Consider the following 22,526-nt stretch of genomic DNA (forward strand, 5'->3'; position numbering starts at 1 on the left):
GGCGCTATGGAAGCCAATCGATTTACGATATTTGATAGTATTTGTTTTCATACTACGACGATCGATACTTAACCGTATGCCTACCATATCGTTGTGAACCCAGCGCTATCCGTTTAGCGTTTGTTTGGCTTGGCTTCTCTTCTTCTTCTCTCAGCCAGATGGAAGTTAGCGTCGCGTCGTTGTCGTCGTCGTCGTCCGTCGGCTGTTCTTGACGTTCCTGTTCGGTTTGGCGTCGTGTTTTGTTTTGGTGTTCGTGCGTCGTTCAAATTTCGATTTCCACGGGCGTTTAATCGTGATTTCGGTTATAATTCGGTTCGCGTTATCCAAAAGTCGGTAATCCTGAGATAACCTTCTAATCGAATAAAGCTAGTGCATCATGTAAATAATATTCATTCCAGAAAAGCCGAATGATTTTATAATTGTCAACTCAACCTCTCAAGGAATAGGCCTTAGGCCTGTCCTAGCCTGCAATGTTCCCAGAGCCAGATTCTATTGGGAAGTATTTCCACGAACTTTTCAAAGTATTGCCTGATCAACAAAAGTAAGTTATTTATCTTTTTGAATCTAATAAAATATCATTTTAAATCAGCGTGAAACTGGCAATAGAACAGCAATAACCCATTCCACTTCTCCTACCGCCCCTCCGACGAATATACGTCACAGTAAAACGTCACAACAATGATGGCGTCACAGTAGGATTCGTCACAAAGCAGCTGACATAACCTCCAAAATATCAAGTGGCGGCAATTTTTTTTTGCGAAACACGGCCAAGATGGCGTTTGGCGGTACACGCACAGCGTTGATTATGAAGGTTAAGTAATATATATGTATAAAACTGTACAATACGTTGAATGAAATTAAACTACTATTTCATTATTTAGAGAATAAAGAACAATATTAAAGACGTTTGAGGTTATTTTAAGTAGTAACCACCTCCAATTTTTTCCAAATGATAAAATTATTAGCTGACTACCATAAAAACCTATTGCTGGCATCTCCCCTTAAGTTTTTCTCTCGTTTTTCTTTTGATATATGTTAAACACATGGTTATGAACAAAAAATGACATATTCAAGGTTAGCCCACTCTTTACTAGTGTAGCTATTCAGCCTGGAATGCACTTCATATGACCTTGATTGCACGACGACGCTATTACTAAAATTCATGTTTTATATGTCTATTTACATTATGTAGAGCATATTGCACAACACCAAGCACTTTTTAGCTAATTAAGTAGTTACCGCATCGATTTGAATCCAAATCTAAAATTACTATTTGACTACCATAAAAACCTATTGCTGGCAATTCCCCTTAAATTTTTCTTCAGTTTTTCTTTTGAGACGCGTTAAACACATGGTTATGAACAAAAAATTACCTCTTCTAGGTTAGCCCACTCTTTAATAGTGTAGCTATGTATCCTGGAATGCACTTCGTGTGACCTCGGTTGCACGCCGATGCTATTAAAAAAATGTATGTTCTAAATGTCTATTTACATTATTTATCTGGTATTGAACAATACTGGGCACTTTTAAGCTTATTAATGTAGAAATCACCTTGATATTAATACAAACTAATAAACTACCTAAAATTACTAACTAAATATAGTAAAAAACCTATTGCTGGCATCTCCTCTTAAATTTTTTTCTCGTTTTTCTTTTGATATGTGTTAAACACATTGTTATGAACATAAAATGACGTAGTATAGGTTAGCCCACTTTTTAGTAGTGTAGCTATGCAGCCTGGAATGGACCTCATAATAGAATAATAAATTACCATAAATTTCTATTGCTGGCCTATCCCTTTGGTACGATTTTCTTTATTCTTTCAAAATATGTTTATTACATCATTACGAACTAGAAAACACGTCGCCTAGGTTAGCCCACTCCTTTACAGTTGAGATAGGTAACTTTGAATTAAACTGGTGTGACCTCGGTTCCATAAGAACCTAATTTACTAAAACTCAACTTTTTTCGTTTATACATGTTAGTTACACCTTAATAAACAATACCTAACGCTATTTCGATAAAAAATATTACTATTTATCAATTTAATGCATTATTTAAAATCTGCCTCAATATAACAATAAATTACCATAAATTTCTATTGCTGGCCTATCCCTTTGGCACGATTTTCTTTATTCTTTCAAAATATGTTTATTACATCATTACGAACTAGAAAACACGTCGCTTATGTTAGCCCACTCCTTTATAGTTGAGATAGGCCATTTTGATTGTAGCTGGTGTGACCTCGGTTCCATAAGAACCTAATGTACTGAAAACCAACTTTTTCGTTTATACATGATAGTTACACCTAAATAAACAATCCCTAACACCATTTCAATAAAAAATATTATTATTTATCAATTTAATGCATTATTTAAAATCTGCCTCAATAGAACAATAAATTACCATAAATTTCTATTGCTGGCCTATCCCTTTGGCACGATTTTCTTTATTCTTTCAAAATATGTTTATTACATCATTACGAACTAGAAAACACGTCGCCTAGGTTAGCCCACTCCTTTACAGTTGAGATAGGTAACTTTGAATTAAACTGGTGTGACCTCGGTTCCATAAGAACCTAATTTACTAAAACTCAACTTTTTTCGTTTATACATGTTAGTTACACCTTAATAAACAATACCTAACGCTATTTCGATAAAAAATATTACTATTTATCAATTTAATGCATTATTTAAAATCTGCCTCAATATAACAATAAATTACCATAAATTTCTATTGCTGGCCTATCCCTTTGGCACGATTTTCTTTATTCTTTCAAAATATGTTTATTACATCATTACGAACTAGAAAACACGTCGCTTATGTTAGCCCACTCCTTTATAGTTGAGATAGGCCATTTTGATTGTAGCTGGTGTGACCTCGGTTCCATAAGAACCTAATGTACTGAAAACCAACTTTTTCGTTTATACACGATAGTTACACCTAAATAAACAATCCCTAACACCATTTCAATAAAAAATATTATTATTTATCAATTTAATGCATTATTTAAAATCTGCCTCAATAGAACAATAAATTACCATAAATTTCTATTGCTGGCCTATCCCTTTGGCACGATTTTCTTTATTCTTTCAAAATATTTTTATTACATCATTACGAACTAGAAAACACGTCGCCTAGGTTAGCCCACTCCTTTATAGTTGAGATAGGTAACTTTGAATTAAACAACTAGTTTCAAACCACACCAAAGTATCCGCATCGATTTGAATCCAAATAAAAAATTACCTAAAATTACTAACTGACTACCATAAAAACCTATTGCTGGCATTTGTCCTTAAATTTTTCTTTAGTTTTTCTTTTGATACGCGTTAAACACATGGTTATGGACCAAAAATTACCTATTCTAGGTTAGCCCACTCTTTAATAGTGTAGCTATGTATCCTGGAATGGACTTCGTGTGACCTCGGTTGCACGCCGATGCTATTACACAAATGTATGTTCTAAATGTCTATTTACATTATTTAGCTGGTATTGAACAATACTAGGCACTTTTTAGCTTATTAATGTAGAAATCGCCTTGATATTAATATAAACTAATAAATTACCTAAAATTACTAACTGATTACCGTAAAAACCTATTGCTGGCATCTCCTCTTAAATTTTTTTCTCGTTTTTCTTTTGATATGTGTTAAACACATTGTTATGAACAAAAAATGACGTAGCCTAGGTTAGCCCACTCCTTAGTAGTGTTGCTACACAGCTTGGAATGGACCTCATGTGACCTCGGTGTCACGAAGATGCTATTACTCAAATTATTGTTTTATATGTCTATTTACATTATTTAGAGGGTAATGAACAATACTAAGCAGTGTTTAGCTAATTAAAGTTGTAACAACCTTAATTTTAACCTAAATTAAAAAATTACCTAAAATTACTAAATCTGACTACAATAAAAACCTATTGCTGGCATCTCCTCTTAAATTTTTTTCTCGTTTTTCTTTTGATATGTGTTAAACACATTGTTATGAACATAAAATGACGTACCCTAGGTTAGCCCACTCCTTAGTAGTGTTGCTATACAGCCTGGAATGGACCTCATGTGACCTCGGTTGCACGACGACGCTATTACACAAATTAATGTTTTATATGTCTATTTACATTATTTAGCTGGTATTGAACAATACTAGGCACTTTTTAGGTTATTGAAGTAGAAACCAGCTCGATTTTAATCCAAATTAAAAAATTACCTAAAATTACTAACTGACTACAATAAAAACCTATTGCTGGCATCTCTGGAAATATTGATAGCTTAGTATGAAATAAACCAAATTGCCTAATTTGATTAAAATATATCCGCATAAAGAAGCAAACTACAACAGTTTATTTATTCTCCATAAGAATAACATGGGAATTGTAATATTTCATCTCACTTCATTCATTTTAAGTTTCTTAAAATATTAACTTTTGTTCATACACCTTTGTTATTAATTACTCATCATAAAGGCTGGCCTAGTATTCATTCCCCTAATTTATACAATTTCATTAATCTGTTCAATTAATCATCAATAATATTCATTCCATAGCCACGTGTTCAACAATGAATTATGTGAACATTGAGATTGGAGAGAGAAAGAAGCCAGAGTGGAAGATTAAACTGTTAGTTAAAAGTATTCCAGATTTTATCTAAATAAAATTAATTAATATCATCAAGAAACCCAGTTTATATCAAGTAATATCATAGTAAACCTCAAGAGGACTCAACTTCAACATTATTTTTCAAAATTAAGTATAAACTTTTCTTTTTAACTCTTTAAATTCAGTGCACATTGGACCTTTTGGACAACATCAAAATTAGATTTTTTCATTGTTGGGATTTTGTAAGTTTGACACCTTAATTAGGCCTATTAAGGTCATGCAAGACGACTATTACACAAATTAATGTTTGTTATGAGCATATGAAGCTATAGTTGTCTTTTTACTATATTTCAAATATTCCACTCAAGTCATCTCAATGTTTCATAGTCTACTTACATTACTTAACAAATTAGTTATGCTTATTTACATTATTCAAAGCGTAATTAACTATACCATAATTCTTTTTGCTTACTACAGTATTAATTTCCTTTAATTCGTCGTTCTCTCAATTTGAGCCATGTCATCTTTGTTGGAATAACCTCTGTTTCATAAATAATCCAGCCTAAAAATCTAGTGTAAAAGGTTGTAATAATGATGAAAAATATTATAGTTACAACTGCATATATTTAAACTCTAAAAAAAATAATAATGATAAAAGTAAATGTTAAGAATAAATACAATAATTTTAAGAATAAATACAATTGTAATATTTTATTACAATGACCATAAGAAACCAATCATACGCCTGGTGGGGCTGGCTCCTGACGTGGTTGAGAGGGAGGTTCCTGGCGGGGCATCAGATATGGGGTTCGAGGGGTGTATTGATGTTGTGGGGGATGGGAGGGAAGGAGATAAGGATTTATTGTGATTTGATGTGGGGTGTGGAAGAAAGAAGGCCTTGATGGTTGTGGATGGGGGACGTGACAAAGTGGGACTTGATTACGAATTGGGTTGAGTGGGGGAGGAGGCTGTTGGACGAAACGTTGGTACTGGAGGGGTGTAGGCTGTGTAAAGTACTGTCGGTATGCTGTGTTTTGGAGCAGTCTCGGGAGTTGTGGTTGGGGTAGCTGTAGTTGTGGTATTATTAATTGTTGTTGAAGTGTAGGGGATTGTTGTGGTGTTGGTCGTAGTAGATGGTGTGGTGGAGATGGTGGTTGTTGTAGTGTAGACGGTTCTTGTGGTGGAGGTGTTGGTCTAGGTGGTGGTGTTGGTGTACGTGATGGCGGTGGTGTTGGGGAGTGTGAAGAGTCTCGTGGTGAAGTTCTGTGCTGTCGGGATAGTGTACGGGATCTTTCATTTCTGGATAGGGTAGGGGATCTGTCACGTCTGGGTGGGGTAGGGGATCTGTAACGTCTGGGTGGGGTAGGGGATCTGTCACGTCTGGGTGGGGTAGGGGATCTTTCTTGTCTGGTTGGGCTTATGTACGGTCTTGAGCCCCTCGACCCAATCCTCCCTCTGCCACGCCTACCAAACGATCTGAGGCCTCGTGGCCTGCCCCGTGATGTTGAATTTCTGCCCCTCCTGGCACTACCTTCATGCAGGCGTAGAATGTTCACTACCGTCTCTGGATCATCATGCATGTCTGAAACATTAAAGTTAAGAATTACCGTCTGTAGCTTCCTGTTTCAAGGTACAAAAAAGGGTACTGTTACAAATTGTTCACAGGTTATAAACTCAGTCATAAATGTTGCAATCAATCAACCCCCACTGGAACGGAACCACTTCTTAAGCTGAGGCTCAACAGACCGTAGTTTGTCAATGCTGAAATTGTCGGACGCTACAAGCGACAGTTAGGTGGCTCATGTGCCGTGGCGTTTCTAGCAGTTAAGTAGACGTCATCCCCCTCCTTATATTAATATTAAATGGCTGATCAAGAATTTGTGACTATAGGGTACACATACAACATGCGGTTCACTGATTATCATAAACTAATTTAATGTTTGTTACTGTTTTAAAGCTGACAGAAAAAAAATCATGTATATAAAATAACTAAGATTGTACGGACCCTGCAATCTGACTAAGCAAACCACTGCAGCAACTGCTGGCCCGGACTAGAGGAATCTTGGGGATTTACACTATTAGAAATCTGTAGTTTTAGTAATATAGAAATCTATAGGGTTATGTTCCATAAACGGGCGAGTTAAGTATTTCAGTCATGGTTCGATGACAAAAGTTACATAACTAAATCATTGAATCAATATCATCAGTGTTTGTAATATTTTTTAAATAAAATAAAAATACTTCATTTTTCATTAGAAACAGAATGTTTATATCAAGGATGTTTTACATTTAATTTATCACACACATTTTTACTATCCTGATAATTAAGACCAATTCATTGATTACAAGGCAAAAATATGGTTCGGATTCCACTGATGTGACGAGTTGAGTTGGCGAGTCGAGTTGACTCGAGTCAAGACCCGACTCGAGTCAACTCATTCACAACTCGAGTTGGTACGAACTCATACGGAGATTGCCGAATCTACACGAACTCGGAACGTAACGAGTCCGACTCGCAAAACTTAAAGGCTATTGGCTGAATGCAAGTTGAGCCAACTTGCCAAACTATAACCCTATTAGCATAGACAAAGAATTCTCTGCTCTGGGTAACTGGTTCCGGGCAAATGGTCTGGCCCTAAATTTTCTTAGACACCGCATCTGACACCACAATCTGACACCGCATGGCTGACAGTCTATATTTAATTATTTTTGTCTATGGTCTAAGGAACATGTCGACCTTAGTCACTATCAAGACTACAAGGTTGTGCCACCCATCCTACACTCAACTCCATTCATACTTGGCTTAAAGTACCAACATTCCTATGGTCGCCATTTAAAAGTAAAGTATTAAAGTATTTATTTCTTAGGTTAGTTTAATCTATGGTTATAATTAACGCAGACACTAAATGTTAGTTAATTTACAAGATTTACGTACTCTTATAACAGGCTAGTAGCATTGACTATATAAACACTACAGTGTTACCTATATTGTCAATGCTAATAGCCTATTGCATTTATTTTATTTTATCTTTATATGGATTTCAAGCGTTTACCTTACAAACATACGTTTTAGTATTGGTTAATTGTGAGGTAATATAAGATAAGCCAGTTATTACAAACACACAACGAACACAGTCATTAGAGTAGCAATATATTGGATTTAACGAAATACAATCAATATTAGGGCAAAACTGAAATGTAAAATAATCCAATATTAAAAGCTCCAGTCAACGTTCATGACTCCAGGCTCTAGCGCTCCAGGTAAATTAATGCGTCAAAATGTTGACATGATTAGTGTACAAAATCACAGAGAAGTAAAATCCCTCCCTGTGACGAAAATAAGATTGCATAATAATCTTAAGATGAATAATAATGACCTACATTATAAAACGTTAAATTTGTTACCTTAGTTTGTTATCACTGAAGAGGCCTAACAAAATTAAATGATAACAACATGTAACACATTATTAATACAGTAGAGTCCCGCAAACTCGGCACTCGATAACCCGGCAGTCTGGATAACTCGGCCATCACCTGGCTTAGAAAATTAGTGATATTTTGAGTCCGAGTTAAACATGGACTCAAGCCAGCTCAAGTAAAATCATTCACAACTCGCACCAAGGATTTTTTGTACCATACCTGATGACTGAATATCTGATGACTACTGACTTGTAATATAAAAAAGGAGGTTAAAAAGCTTAAAAATTGTATTGTCCTTATTTTTAACCCTAGTTCCCGATAACCCGGCATTTCACAAACTCGGCACCCTTCCAGTCCACATTATGCTGAGTTTGCGGGACTCTACTGTAACATTAATGTTATTACTTGTCCAATACAATTATTTAATGATTGATAATACATTTAAATAAGAATGAACTAAAATCTTTCGGCCCCACTCGTCTCACGGGCCTCTCTGCTCGCAGTTTCCCGCTCACCGGTTCACGGCCCACCCCCCGCGTTGCGGGCAGTTCTGTCATGAGGCCTACATATATACCATTTATAAGGGATGATGTTTTTGGCCTCTGGGGACATCAAATCAGGAAAGTTAATCTGTCCCGGGTCCAGGTCTTACCATGAGACATACGGTAATAGCTAATTTCCAATATTTGCGGACATGTCGACAGGGAGCGTCACATATGCTCGCAGCCTAGTATAATGCGCCACATTTGCCCGTATAAAATATTGTCATAATAAAAAACAAGTCACCCACTACACGCGAACGTGGTATAGGTCCGCCTTCGACCGACGCTAGAGCAAAAACAAAGATATACGAAAGGCGTTGTCGAGCGTATCCGATCGGTTACGGCAGCACCTGGACAGCGCTCGGCCCGTATCCGATCGGATACGCCCGCAGTGAACGTGTTAATGGCATCTGACCCTGGTATCCCTAGTCTAATCACCCCCATTTCATTAAATGCCCCTAGCTTTTGTTTTTAGTCTTCTTAAGCTTAACATTTGTTTTGTAAAGATAGGTAATGAATATTTAAGCGATAAGTAAGGCATAATTGATCTTTATATTTATCTGTTGCTATTCATTGCATAAAAACTTGTGGTGTGAGGTTCTGAGGTCCACAAAGGTCAAAAACAACATTCATAAAAATTCATAGCCCTATGAATATATATTCAGTGGGATTGAAAAGTCCCATATAGAGGTGTAATATATTTTTTACTATTATAAATAAACTAATGAGATTTTGTATATCAATAATGACTATAAATGTGTCCTCTCGTAAAATATAATCATTTTTAACCCTTTAAGGGCAGCGAAATTTGACAGAAAAAGGTCAGGAAGGATAGGTTTGTTAGGAGTCAGAAAAATTTTTTAAATAGCAGCATAGATCGAGTTTGATATCACATTAACGGTCGTAGATAGTGAAACAGATAGCCGCAAACCCTAACTCAAATGGACAATCGAGTCGGAAATGGCATAAGTTTAAATATTTTTCTCAAATCTGGCATTTTAAATCTTTCTATGGCTGCCATTTGTACTCAGTTTTTCTTTTGGGGAAAACTTTTTGGCATTGTATTTTGCTAATAAAGACTTTTAATTTAATGTGCGTATTAACGTATGCATAAGCTTATGATTTTCTTTTGAATTCTAGTGGTCGCTCCCTGAGATAGTAGCGTATAATAGCATTGCAAATGCAATGAGTCTTTAAACAGATATAATTTTTTTTCTCGGTTGTCCGTTTTCAGGTGCGGTCTGTGTTCAGGTTTGCTCATAAACATACCAATGTCTTTTACTAACTAAGACCTTTAATTTGATACCAAACTCGACCTATGCTGCTATTTAAGAATTTTGTCTGACTCCTCGTGGCCCGTCCCCTTATGATATGACAAAATGGTAATAGCTTAAAAGAGTATATACATCAATTTTTTTAAATATATAAATATACCAAGTATTTATATTTTATCTATGATGGTAAAAAATGTATTAAATTGTTCCGCGACTTTTCAAACACTCTTTATATATTACATATATATTGTAGTAGTTAATTTATTGCTTACGTAGCAAACCGCCGACTAATCCATGGTCAGCCCACGGAATCCGGGAAGCGATATCCCTCATCTTTCGGCAGAATTCTCTGCTACTGGATCCAGAAGATGGGATCAACATGGTAAGTTGTTTACTTAGTTCCATATCCACCTAAAAATTTGTCTATATTAAACATTGTTTCATAACATAAACTGTACACACATCCGTTAATCATAGTAGTGGGAATATTTTTTTGTGATTTCGGAATATTTCTACATACACGAAATCCGGAAATCTTTTTTTTAAAGGAAGCTAATAATGATCTTTTTATCTACTTCAATTTTGCTATTGTATAGGTGTAGTGGTAGAACATTATGGCTATGGTACATTATGCTATACTTATAGTTTACCATAAAAAGAACCAAATCTTACACCAAGCCTTCTTCTTTCGATGCAAAAGCAATGTTTGAGTATAACTGCAATAAGATCATTTTAAACTCATACGCCAACCCCGTATGAAGGACGGGTACTCTGCTAGTTATAAACTTTTTAAATTGCTGATAAATAAAATAGCAGTGGTTGAAATAACCAGTTACATAATTAGTTAAAATATTATTACTATTTTAATTAAAAGTTGTATATAGTTCGTCATGATAATTGAATCACGGATTTACATTACCTCACTATTATAAATGTAGTAATTATATATTAGAATTATAGGCCTAATAGTGATAACGCCAAAATAATATAGTTAATACTGTAGTAATATATTTTGTCGCACTCAATCTTTGCTTTGCAGGGACCGAATTTCATATTATGTAATGTAAAATATGAGAAAAACTTATACAATTTTCGAATTACATTTTCACATAGCCTACCTACATGATTTACCCTTATCTCCCTGATTTACCAATGTTTTTACTTTTTTTAATTTTCTTGAAGTATCAAACTGCTAATAACTAAATTAAAATGAACCATTTGGATGAATTTTCTTCAAACTAATAACAAATCCTTCAATCTGCACTTTATCATTACAAACATCAGCTGTTATAAATTGTAGTAATATTGTTGTGCCTTATCAATATTTTTTTTGAAATATTAAAGGAACGATATCAGTAGGCCTACTGTAAAAAGTTATAAATTTTTAATTTAGCTCGTATTTAAGTAGTGAAACCAATAAGGAATGATTTTTTATAACATTATAAAGACAACTTTTATTTTTAGTACCTAGGCCAATATTTAATTTAATAAATGTGATATTTTTCCGCCTATCAGTAATAGCATAGACTAAGCAAGTATGATTTATCCATGGTAATAGACATGAAGACAGTTACCTTTATAATTTTATATACGCAAAAGTATACATATAGTTAATCACTAAAAATGTGTATTTCCTGTAAAAAGGTTCTGTAACCAAGGGGCTTTATTGCTCTATAATAATTAGTTTGATTTATGTTGTGAGTAGTAGGTCTATTTAATTTGTTTATATTCGAAAAAATACAATAATTTAGGACTTAGGTACAACTTTGACGATAAAAATAAATCTTATAGTGCCTATTGAATTTGTAATAGAATAGTATACAATTTTTAAATCCAATTCAGTTTTTGGAATACTGGGGTGTTACAAATTCACTGTATTCCATCACTACTAAAAATAAAAAAGGAACAGTACATAATTACACACTTACCATTTTGGACGTGATGAGTAGGCCTAAAATCAGGAATGGTATGAAGAACGGCGGAGACGGAGATGTAGATGTAAGACACTGACACTCTTGGAAGCTAGGTGAGGAAGCAAGTGAGATTGATCAACTCCCCTCAAAAGTCCTCTGCTCTGCGCATGCTCTATCGTAGCGTTGGTTGTTTCCATCAGCCAATCAGTTGATCTTGAAGTTTGTAGTTGACCAATAAGACGTTTGTAGGCGGAGTCAAAACTACCCTCCTTAGTATTTTGAACAGGATTTCAACTGAATTCGCCCAACAGTGTTTCCAGTCACGGGATTTTGATCCCGAAAACGGGATTTTTGGATCATGAGTGTTCCAAAAATAGGATGCGCGCGCAATTATAAAGACAATTTGAATTCAAATGAAGGATAAATACTATTTAATCAACTACTTCAAGTATGTTCCACTAAACCTAACTTTCCGTAGATGAATTAGCGTAAGCCTTGAGAGTAACCGTCGATTTCGACGGGTTTCACCTAGTACCTAAGTAATCGTTAAACTAATTATATTAAAACACTTTTATAAGAATCGTAATAAATCACTTAAAACAATAAGAAATTAGTCCTAATCCATTAGGAAATAAATTTAATATTTTTAAGGAGGCATTTTAGCGTAAATCCAATCTGGCAAATGGAAATTGGCTTACTCTGCAGGTTTGCTGCAGCGGAGTTATTATTTAATCAATTTCCTCAACTGGTAATTATGGTTTTTATACTGAAGCGTACTAATAAAGTTTAAATAAATTTGCAAAAAAATTTTAGAAATAATCCTTCACATATGTTTTAAAATCAAAACAAAGCAGAGGTTTTATATTTAATCTTGAATTGTTTATTATCTAGACAATATTATTAATTTGTCCAATGTAATTCTGATGGGGAACATTTTACGTTGTATCTAATTTTGTGTAACAATTTTGGAAATTTGACTATTTTTCCCGTTATCACGGGGTCGAAACCTTTAATTTGAGCCCAATCCCGTACTTCTACGACTTCCCAGTCGCCCAGTATTGTGACGCAAAGAATCGGCTTACGTAATAAATAGATAGTTATGGTACTAGCCTGGAAGTAAACAATAAGACATAAGACATATGACATTTATTCATCATTTTTACATGGGTGACTTGTCAAAATAAAGTACTTACTACCCAACAATGTTTGGAAGTGGTCTGGGATTGATATTTGAAAAAATGTAGAAAAAAGTTGGGGGGGGACAATTAAAACTCACCCTGTATGTAATGCATAGACAGGTCAAGTTGTTGGTAAATACATCTCGTATTCAGTATTGGGTAAATAAATGTATTATTATATAAATAACAAGGAATTCAGTTAATACAGTCAATATAATACAAGGGTTAAAATTGAAATTGAGCGACGAGCAAATAAATACAAAAGTTACAGACCATTGCAAGAGATTTAAAATTTAACAGTAATAAATTAAAAATTCATGCAATTTATATCTAAATCACAGTTTACATCCTATTTCAAATATTTGTTATTAACTTATCAGACATGCTAAAAAATCTTCGATACGGTAGAGAAAGTTTTGTCATAAAATGCAATCCGTCTAAGTACAATTGCTTAATCATTTAAGATATAAGTGGTTTACGTGTTGATACTTATTTTTCTAGATGTTTGAATATAAGTATGACTGCATACAGTACGCATTTTATTCGTAACGAAAATGTCAACCGGTGTTGTAGGTCTACAGATAACTGACCAGTAAGCTGCAAGGTGTCAGTAGAAACCAAAATCGATTCATACCATATCATAACCATCCCAGTAGTACTGCATGATTCAGAAACTTGACAAAGGGGTACATTCCAAGAGTAGAGCAAAAGGCTCGGATCTCGGATGGGCTGGACAGGCTTTGCATGGCGGAGAGAAGATACTTCAACTTCAACTTTAGTGTATTCCAAGCAGTAGTAAAAGTTAGACGACCACTTGGAAGGCCAAGTAATGAAAGACATCTTCAGACTGGTATCTTCCTGTCTTCCTGTCATCCATAAATGGCAGGGGATAGAAGAGAGCGGGAGGCCAGGATCATTTTAGAGGTTTCAGTGGCCAAGGTGGTAAAATAAGGTACGGTAAGTGATAGTAGGCCTATGCAGTGGAAGGTGGTATGTAGCTACTGTACTCAAAGCCAGTGTGTGTGAATCGGCCACCACCAAGTTGTAAACTTGCTGTTCTGAATCATATTCAGTTTTAATTGACAACTCGATTCCCGTACGTAGGACGGGCCAACAGCTCGTTTTGTATTTAAAGATATTCTTAAAAGTAAACAATAATAAATTGTAAATGTATAAGTTAATGATGGTCAATATTTTTACTTCAATAAAAAGGGGTTTACAGTGTGCTTTTTCTGAGATAGAAGTACCTCGTGGATTTTAGGAGAGCTACCATAATAAATTAAACCATATGAAGCAATTGACTGAAATAACGCAAAATAAGCAGATTTTACACAATAAAAAGGAACATAGTGCACTAATGTAGAGAGCAAGAAAACAGTTCTTGAAAGCCTATTTGTTAGTTGATCAATCTGCTGTGACCAGGTTAACTGTTTATCAATCAAAACACCCAAAAACTTAACATAATCTTGTGAATCAAAAACATCAGGTACTTTTCTTAAGCTAAATGACAGATTTTGTTTCTTCGTTGTTTAACAACGATTTGTTTAATAACAATTACTTCGACATTGCTTAAATGGTACTTCCAAAACATATGTTAATATTATCATTATAGGATTTGGACCAATTTGGACTACTTACGTTATTTGCTTATGTTATGCCACTGGTGCGGAGATAATTAACACACAAATGAGACTATCCTAATGTGATATTCCCCTATTTACAATAAACTATGGTTCCCGGTTATTGGCTATAACGTTATAAAATTAGGCTTACAATTTATTCCACATATTTTACAATTGCAATGGATGCCTCCTACAATGCACATCAAGAAAATAGGTACGTTTACTCAGGTTATGATTTTTTGAACGTATAACAACGATGAAATTGACTAGATCAAGTAATGGGCAGTGGATAGAAATGCACTCTTTGTTTTCTATAGATGAGTAATCCGTATTCCTAGAAAGACTTCCTGTCCTTTGTTCACCGACTCGGGCTTTTGTTTACCAGGCACATAGTTGTCACCTAAATTTCATCTTGAGCAATGCAAGTTTAACACGTCTCTTTTGGAATGCACTTGTGTGTATACCTAACAATGCCAATATCCAAAGTCTGTATTGTTGTAAAATAATTTATCTTGATGAACATGTAACGGACTAACAATTGATATCACACAAACGAGTTGGTTACTTGGATTTTCATAACTTATTGTTTATTTCACGCTCATAGCAATGACACAGCATAAATTATTCAACCATGTTGTAGTTAGTTATCACTTATATGTATCGCATTATAGCACTTTATATGTATTTATAACTCATATGACTATTGTCTAAATTATTGCTTAGTATTATATTGCAATGTAATGTAATCCCTTAACATTATGTTGTAATTTATAAGAAGATTGAAGGGTATTAATAATTAGCGGTTGAAGTTATTACGGGCTACATGATACTGGGCCGAGCCTCATTAGTTTAGCGTACGTACGTAATACAAGAAACAAAAAATCGATTCCATTGCAACATACTTCCTAATTCAATTCCTAAGATCCTTTATCACTCCAATCAACTCGAAACAAGTATTTCTTCATCTGATATCTTGAAGGTGAGTAGTTATGTAGAAATACGATAACTTATGTCATTTTTAAATTGATAGTTGTTTAAAATGTTAACACTTAGTTATATTATTACCGCTGTTAAAGTAAAGGCACTAACCACATAACACTGTAAGCTGTATAGACTCGGTTAGATTAAATAACTATCATTGTTGAGATAGGTTTGCCATTATCTTTCACAACCTCTTATACTGCCTGGTTAAACGTTTACAACACCTTGAAACGCATATTTATTATTAAACGCCACAACTTTTAACACATTACCAGTTACTATTATTGTGCAATGATTAATGTCATCGTTTAACTAAGAATAGTAGGCCGATCGCTTTTTACCCCTAGTAAAGTACATTGAGCAATGAATTAAAAAATTGCGTAAACGAATGATTGGTTAACAAATTTAATCCTACATTCATATATAAACATGTATTTATACAATGATAACAATTTAAAATTTTTGTTTTACCACATTTCACCACTATTTGCCTTGCCCTGCATTATTTAAAAAGGTTGGACTTTCCTGGTTGCTAGGACGTAAACAAAGTTGTAAATAATGTAGGGTTGTCACATTTATGACACATTGTGTTTTGGGAAGGGTCTGTCAAACAAAAGGTCCAGACAGCTAATCCCCCTGGCGTCTGTTTGAACACCTTTCCTTGCCGAAACATCGACTGGACTTTCCAAGCAAGAATGTAGGTTAAAAAGGGGCAAAGGGCTATTTTGTAAACATCAATTGAACCGCTCCAAGGAAGGGACGGTAACACGTGTTTGGCTGGAAATACCTGAATCTGTGACTTGTTGACATAGAGATTGCTAACAATACAATTCATAAGGAAATGCTAAATTATTTATTTTATAAACTAGACTGGCATTTATTCCACACATAAGTTTTGGGTCTTCAGATACTTACCTAACTACTTTACCTAACTTATTGTTTTGGCTAAAATAATTGACAACTGCAGCAATATTCATACAGCTGTAGCTATTTGATAGCAATCACCTATATATATATATATATATATATATATATATATATATACATATACATATATATATATATAATTCTGTAAGCAATTTCAAACACGTTTGTTATATAGTGGAGTGTTCTTAGTTGCAAGGTTTAGCAACATGGTGCATTACTATTAAAACGTTCTTAGTTTATAGTTTGATAAACAATAACAAAAAAAAAACAACTTTATTAGTTTCCTTGTAGCACCACACCTAGATACACGTTTAAATAGATTTAATTGAAAATCAATTCAGACAGTAATGGAAATTCGTATAGTTGCCAGTTTAACTAGGTATTTTATATTGAGCAGATGTGGTACTTCATTTTTTAAGTACATAATTCATCAACTAGGCTTTAATTATATTCAAAAAAATATAAGTTATTGTGTTAGTATGTTTGTTTTCCTATTAAGTAGGTAATGTTTGGTAAATAGAGTTAGCACAATATAATGGATTAGGTATTATTTGGATGGAAGGAATATAAACCTACGGATGTCAGAGTTGAGTCAATACCACAGGCTTAATAGTGCAGTAAAAATAAGAAAAAAGTCCATAACAAAAAAAAGGCACAAGCAGGGAATTTGTTAAAGATGTTGGGTGTGCCTTCCTTTTGAACATACTTTAGGAAAAAGTAGGCGAAACCAATGTAAATCGACGGTTTATTTTAAGGTTTGCAATACAATATTTCGTAGAGTTATGATTTCAATATTTCCGGTACTTGGTACAAGTTAATATTACTTAAATAACTTGCTCCATCTCCTTTTGAAAACCCTTTCGGTTAGTATTCGAATCTTGACACAGAATCGCTATATTTTTAATGAATACAACAAAAACTTGTAAATTTTAAATTGTAAATTGTAAATTTAAAACTACCAACTATTCTTATGAACAAGTAAACTATTGTAGTTTGCTTGTTTATAGATTTATTATGATCAAACTTGGAAAATTAGTTTATTTTATACTAAGCTATTGATATTTTACACACTATATTACCCTGCCTGTAGCAGCCAACCTAGGTACCTTTTAAACTTATTTTTTATTTATATACATTTAATAAAACATCCAATCAGTCAAATGGAAATTTGCTGAGTTTGCAGGTTAGGTGTGGTGGAGTTGTTTTACTCATTAAATAAAGTTAAATTTTAAGATTTTATATTATCACGCCATTTAACTAAATGGGATGAATAGTCGTAAACCTTGTAAGTAACCTTCGGTTTCCATGGGTTTCAGCTATGGATAGTAAACAAATAGTTGTTTGATTATGGTAACTAATCATAATGTGACACCCTGTCTGTTAGGACGTAAAAGATACTATGCCTTTCATTATAGCGAATTTGAATTAAGTAGGTAAGTAATGAAATGCTGCATTGGTTCTTTTTTGTAATTTATTTGTGTTTGTTACATACATGTTCCATTACCAATACTATTGTTTATCTATTGCAGGCATCTAAAAGAAGAAGTGGTGGATCATTTTACGAAACCGAAAAGGGCGTTCGTGAGATTGAGGAAAGGGGTTTTAATTTAATATATTTTTTTTACTAACTGTTTGTTTTTCTATTTTAAGTCAATTTGGTTTGGATTAGCTTATAAGTTTAATTTGTTTGGTTTGAATTAATACTTGTTGTGGTTTGAATTAGATTTTAAGTTACATTGGTTTGTTTCTCTTAACAAACAGTTGTGCTTGCATGAGTTAGCTTTTTAAGCAAAGCAGTGCACCTAAATAACAACAAAAACACCTAGTGTGTGAAAGCAATGTGCACCTAACAGTATATATCACGTATATATCAATATATATCGCTAATACACTCATTGTATGAGCAAAACTGTGCACTGAGTTGTTTAAAACCATTCGCTCACCAATTACGGTAAGCAAAAACAATAGGTGCACGCCTAAATACAAATCGCTCTCCTAGCGACCCTTTTACTTGTGGCAAAAGCTGCACAATTATTAAATTTAAATTAGCACATAGCTGTAGCAGCTGTACCTAAGTTGTCATACTGGTAAAACGGGTAACATGGCAAACCATGGAAATGTAAAATTTTCCAAAAAACATTGGAAAAATGTGTCTTTGCATGATAAAATATCAGTTATAGCTAAGGTTGGTATGACATTACCATCTGATGTTGCTTTAAACAGAGAAAATAGTGTTTATTTCATCCATGCAACAATCGAAAGATTTGGTTTGCACAAAACCAAAGATTTCAAAAGAGTACAAGCTTTTTTCACCAGGTATTTAGCAAATATAAAGAAAGAAATGGAAAAATTAAGAGTCCATCGTTTGAACGAGACTAGAAACACAGTCATTAAATATGCACCTAAGATAAATCCTGAAAAAACATGTTCTCAGGTAAATACACCAGATGTAAACAGTGTAACGAATGATGTGTGTAACAAAGAGACAAACCTTTTTAATCCTGAACAGCATAGCACTCTTGTAAATATAAAGAGTACAGATCTAAAGGTGATTTATCATAACAGCCTTGTTCCAGAAAACATGGGTTGTTTTGATTCAGGTAGTGAGCAGTTGACTCCAGATATCCAAGAAGTACCTCTTGGTCACAATAGCACTGATACGGTTGTTTGTATTGATTCGGATAGTGAGCAGTCGAATCCAGACATACTAGAAGTGTCTCCAAACTTTCAGTGTAAGCAGTCTACATTAAAAAAAAAAGGTGTCATTGTGGATTTTGAAACAAATTGCATTGAAACTGTAACAAACAAAGACAGTAAACGACAGTTTGTATGTAATCAGCATTTGGTAAGTTTCGACATTCCAGAATCAACTTGGTCAAAAATGTGTGACGAGAAAGGAAAATTGTTGACTAAAGTCTATCCGAAAATCATTTCTGACTGCTTTTTCCATGTCAGTAAAGGTTGTGTATTACAAATGAAGAATGTAAACTATTCAAAACGAAGGAGTGGCCGTTTTCTTTCAATTTATTGTTACTGCGGTCACAATAGAGTAACAACTTTCCGATTGGATTGCTCTAAGGAACACTCAAGCGTATCAGTTAGAGTCGACGTATACACAAATTCCTCACAATGTTTGCATCCTTGCAAAAAAACCAGAGAATTAAGCGGAATAGCCAGGGATATAATGAAAGAGGAACTCCTAAAGACAGGTGCATCCCTTGTAAGGTTCGACAAAGTTAATAAATGTGACAAAGAAGCAGTAAAGTTGAATAATATACAGGATGCTAAATCATATAGTGTGATGAGAAAGGCTAAGTGTGAAGCATTGGCCGCAGATGATCTACATAAAGATTGTCTAACTGATTTGTTCTTGATGCGTGACCAACAGAAAAATGCTAGAGAGAGGTATTTGCAACATGTAAGTCACCCCTTTCAGGTTATTATTTACAGTCACGAAGTGCTTGATGTCGCCATCATTGCTAAGGAGAAAGCCAAAAGTAAAAAGAAAGATTTTGTTTTACATTTGGATGCCACTGGTACTGTCGTACGTCCTGTTGATCAATGTGAGGGTAAACGAGTATTTTATTACGCCCTTGTATTCCAAATTGATGACAGCATAATACCGTTGTCTGAATACATTTCTTGTAAGCATAATTCACTTCATATTGGGTCATGGCTCATTATGTTGAAAGATTTCCTCGTTGCGAACAAAAAATGGCCCTTATGTAGACGTATTGTGACTGACTTCAGTTGGGCAATGATTGAGGCAGTGTGTGTACAATGGAACAAAATGGATATTTTGTCATATCTAACTTATTGCTATAGCGTTGTGTCATCAAACCAAGCTACGACAAATAACATTGTAAATGTACACATTTGTTGTTGTCATTTTGTGAAGATGTGTGTTAATAACATACACTCTGCAACACATGGCATAAACAGTAAAAGCAGAAAAGCTCTGAAACAGTTAGTTTTGCAAGTGATTTGTTTTGTAATCAATTGCACCTCGTACAGGAAAATAAAAACAGTACTAACAGACCTGTTTACGCTGCTGTTGTCTCCAATTTACAACATTTGTGTAGCAAATGCAATTTCCAGTTTAAGAATACAGTGCACAAACATTCCTGAAGAATTGTACGACTCTGATGAGGGACACCATGAAGAAATCGTTGATGAAGTGTCGATTGAAAAGAATAGTTCATTGTACAGGAGAAGCCCGTTCTTTAAAGACATATGTTCTCTGAATGTACAATTGTTTGCGGAACATGGAATTTTAAAGTCCGATGACGATGGATGTAAAGAGGAAAAGTACATGAGTACTCCATTCTCCTCGTCCTCTGAAAGTACTGCTTACACAGAGGAGGAAAAACAAAACGAATTTTTCTGTCCTGCCATCGCTAAGGTCATAGCAAAAAGATATGTGGCATATTTGCCACTTTGGTCTGGACTTTTGCTAAAAGGTGACGACAATGATAAAGTGTTGGAGAGAGTGAGCAATGCTCCGTGCGAGAATTACTTTGGCCAAACTAAAAATGTCATACTGGAGGGAAAGAAAAATCTAAGAGCTAACAGATTCGTTCTGAAAGTGCACAATGCTGTAACTGCTAGGTGCAAAGAAATACTAATGGACATACCGAAGGAGGGTTGTTGTGCCCGTAACAAACTCAATCGTGTTGAAAAGAGGAAACTATGTCTTAGTACAAGGAAAAAGACGGAAGGACCTGCAGTAACCTCAAAAAATGTTCCAGGCATGCTTCTGTTATCAGATGGTGATGTAGATGTCATTGAAGAGTCTTGGAAAAAGACTACCAAAAAGGCTCGTGTGACCTACTTTGAATCAAAGTATATCCAAGACCATGCTCAACAATCCTTTTCAATGGATCGTGAAAGCATAAAAAAAATAAGAGCTCTGATAATGTCAAATGGATTGATAAATGACCCCGACTACTACACTGATCTAAAAACCCTAGGTAATTACCTAGTGTGTTTCTCAGAATCAACATCACACAACAGGTGGTTTGTTTACATTGACGACTACAAATTGCTACGAGGGTCTTCTTGGCTGGACTCAACAGTTATTGACATTGCAGGTCATGTCATACTTGGCCTACATTCAAATGAGTCCAAGGCTGCTATAGTTCATGACAACGTAGCGACCTCAGCATTGGGCAATGGAGAGGCAATTAGGCCAGAAAACTGGATGCTAAGTAGTAATCTAGGAGATGCAGAAAAAATATTTTTCCCTATAAACATCAGCAACATTCATTGGACATTGGGTTATGCAGATGTCAAAAGGAAAACATTTGCCTACTTAGACCCTGCTACCAACAAGGTAGAGCCAATGAGACAAAACCTAATATTTAACAATTTCAAAAGTTTCTATTCGTCAATTAAGGGTTTCCAAACAGATGAACAGGATGGTTGGACTTTGGTTCAACTGAAACATCATACACAGGTAGATGGCTACAATTGTGGTGTGTTTATTTTACACTTCATTGAGGTGCTTCTGTCAAACGATAATTTTGATTTGGCTCAATACTTTGACGCAGATGAATACAGACAAGTTTTGCTCAAACGCATTCTGGCCAATTCAACCTACATAGTAAATACATGTTATGTTTGTAAGAAGGACCTGCCTCATAATCCACAACATGCAGACGATTATTGTGTTGAATGTACTTCATGCAAAAGATGGTTTCATACACATACCTCCAATCCTTGCACACCACCAGACACCATTGTCAGTCGATTGAAGCAGGATGATTTCTTTTGTCTTTTGTGCAGGAAATATTACTCCACTAAGATAAAAGGACATTAAAGTAGCATACAATCTCTAGCACCAAGATAGTTGCAGAGCGAGGACAGGACGGCTGAAAGGGGAGGAGGAGGCCGCATAGTACTATTAAAAGATTGGGACATGGTGCTGCTACTTTTACCATTTATTGCAATTAAAACACTACCACATGTGGTTTTAAGTATTTAGGACCACAGCCATTTATATGAGTGAGGAATGGGCGGCTAAAAGGGGAGGAGGAGGCCGCATCATAAAACAAAAATGCTGAAGAATAGATAT

The 22,526-nt window shown here is 34.7% G+C and overlaps 1 protein-coding gene across 1 annotated transcript in view; it reads left to right on the forward strand.

Annotated features, from left to right (window-relative positions):
* Window positions 1–213: 213 nt before the first annotated feature.
* LOC128993926 (E3 ubiquitin-protein ligase MYCBP2-like) overlaps window positions 214–22,526 on the forward strand; it is a 572,029-nt gene continuing 549,716 nt past the window's right edge. The window contains exon 1 of the mRNA XM_054418047.1: window positions 214–541. Coding sequence (XP_054274022.1) covers window positions 471–541 — 71 coding nt within the window. The 5' untranslated portion in view covers window positions 214–470. The remainder of the gene's footprint in view (window positions 542–22,526) is intronic.

Source organism: Macrosteles quadrilineatus, unplaced genomic scaffold, assembly GCF_028750875.1.
Source record: "Macrosteles quadrilineatus isolate MER2022 unplaced genomic scaffold, UCM_ALF_1.0 Scaffold_5__1_contigs__length_97177068, whole genome shotgun sequence".
Taxonomy (NCBI): Eukaryota; Metazoa; Arthropoda; class Insecta; order Hemiptera; family Cicadellidae; genus Macrosteles; species Macrosteles quadrilineatus.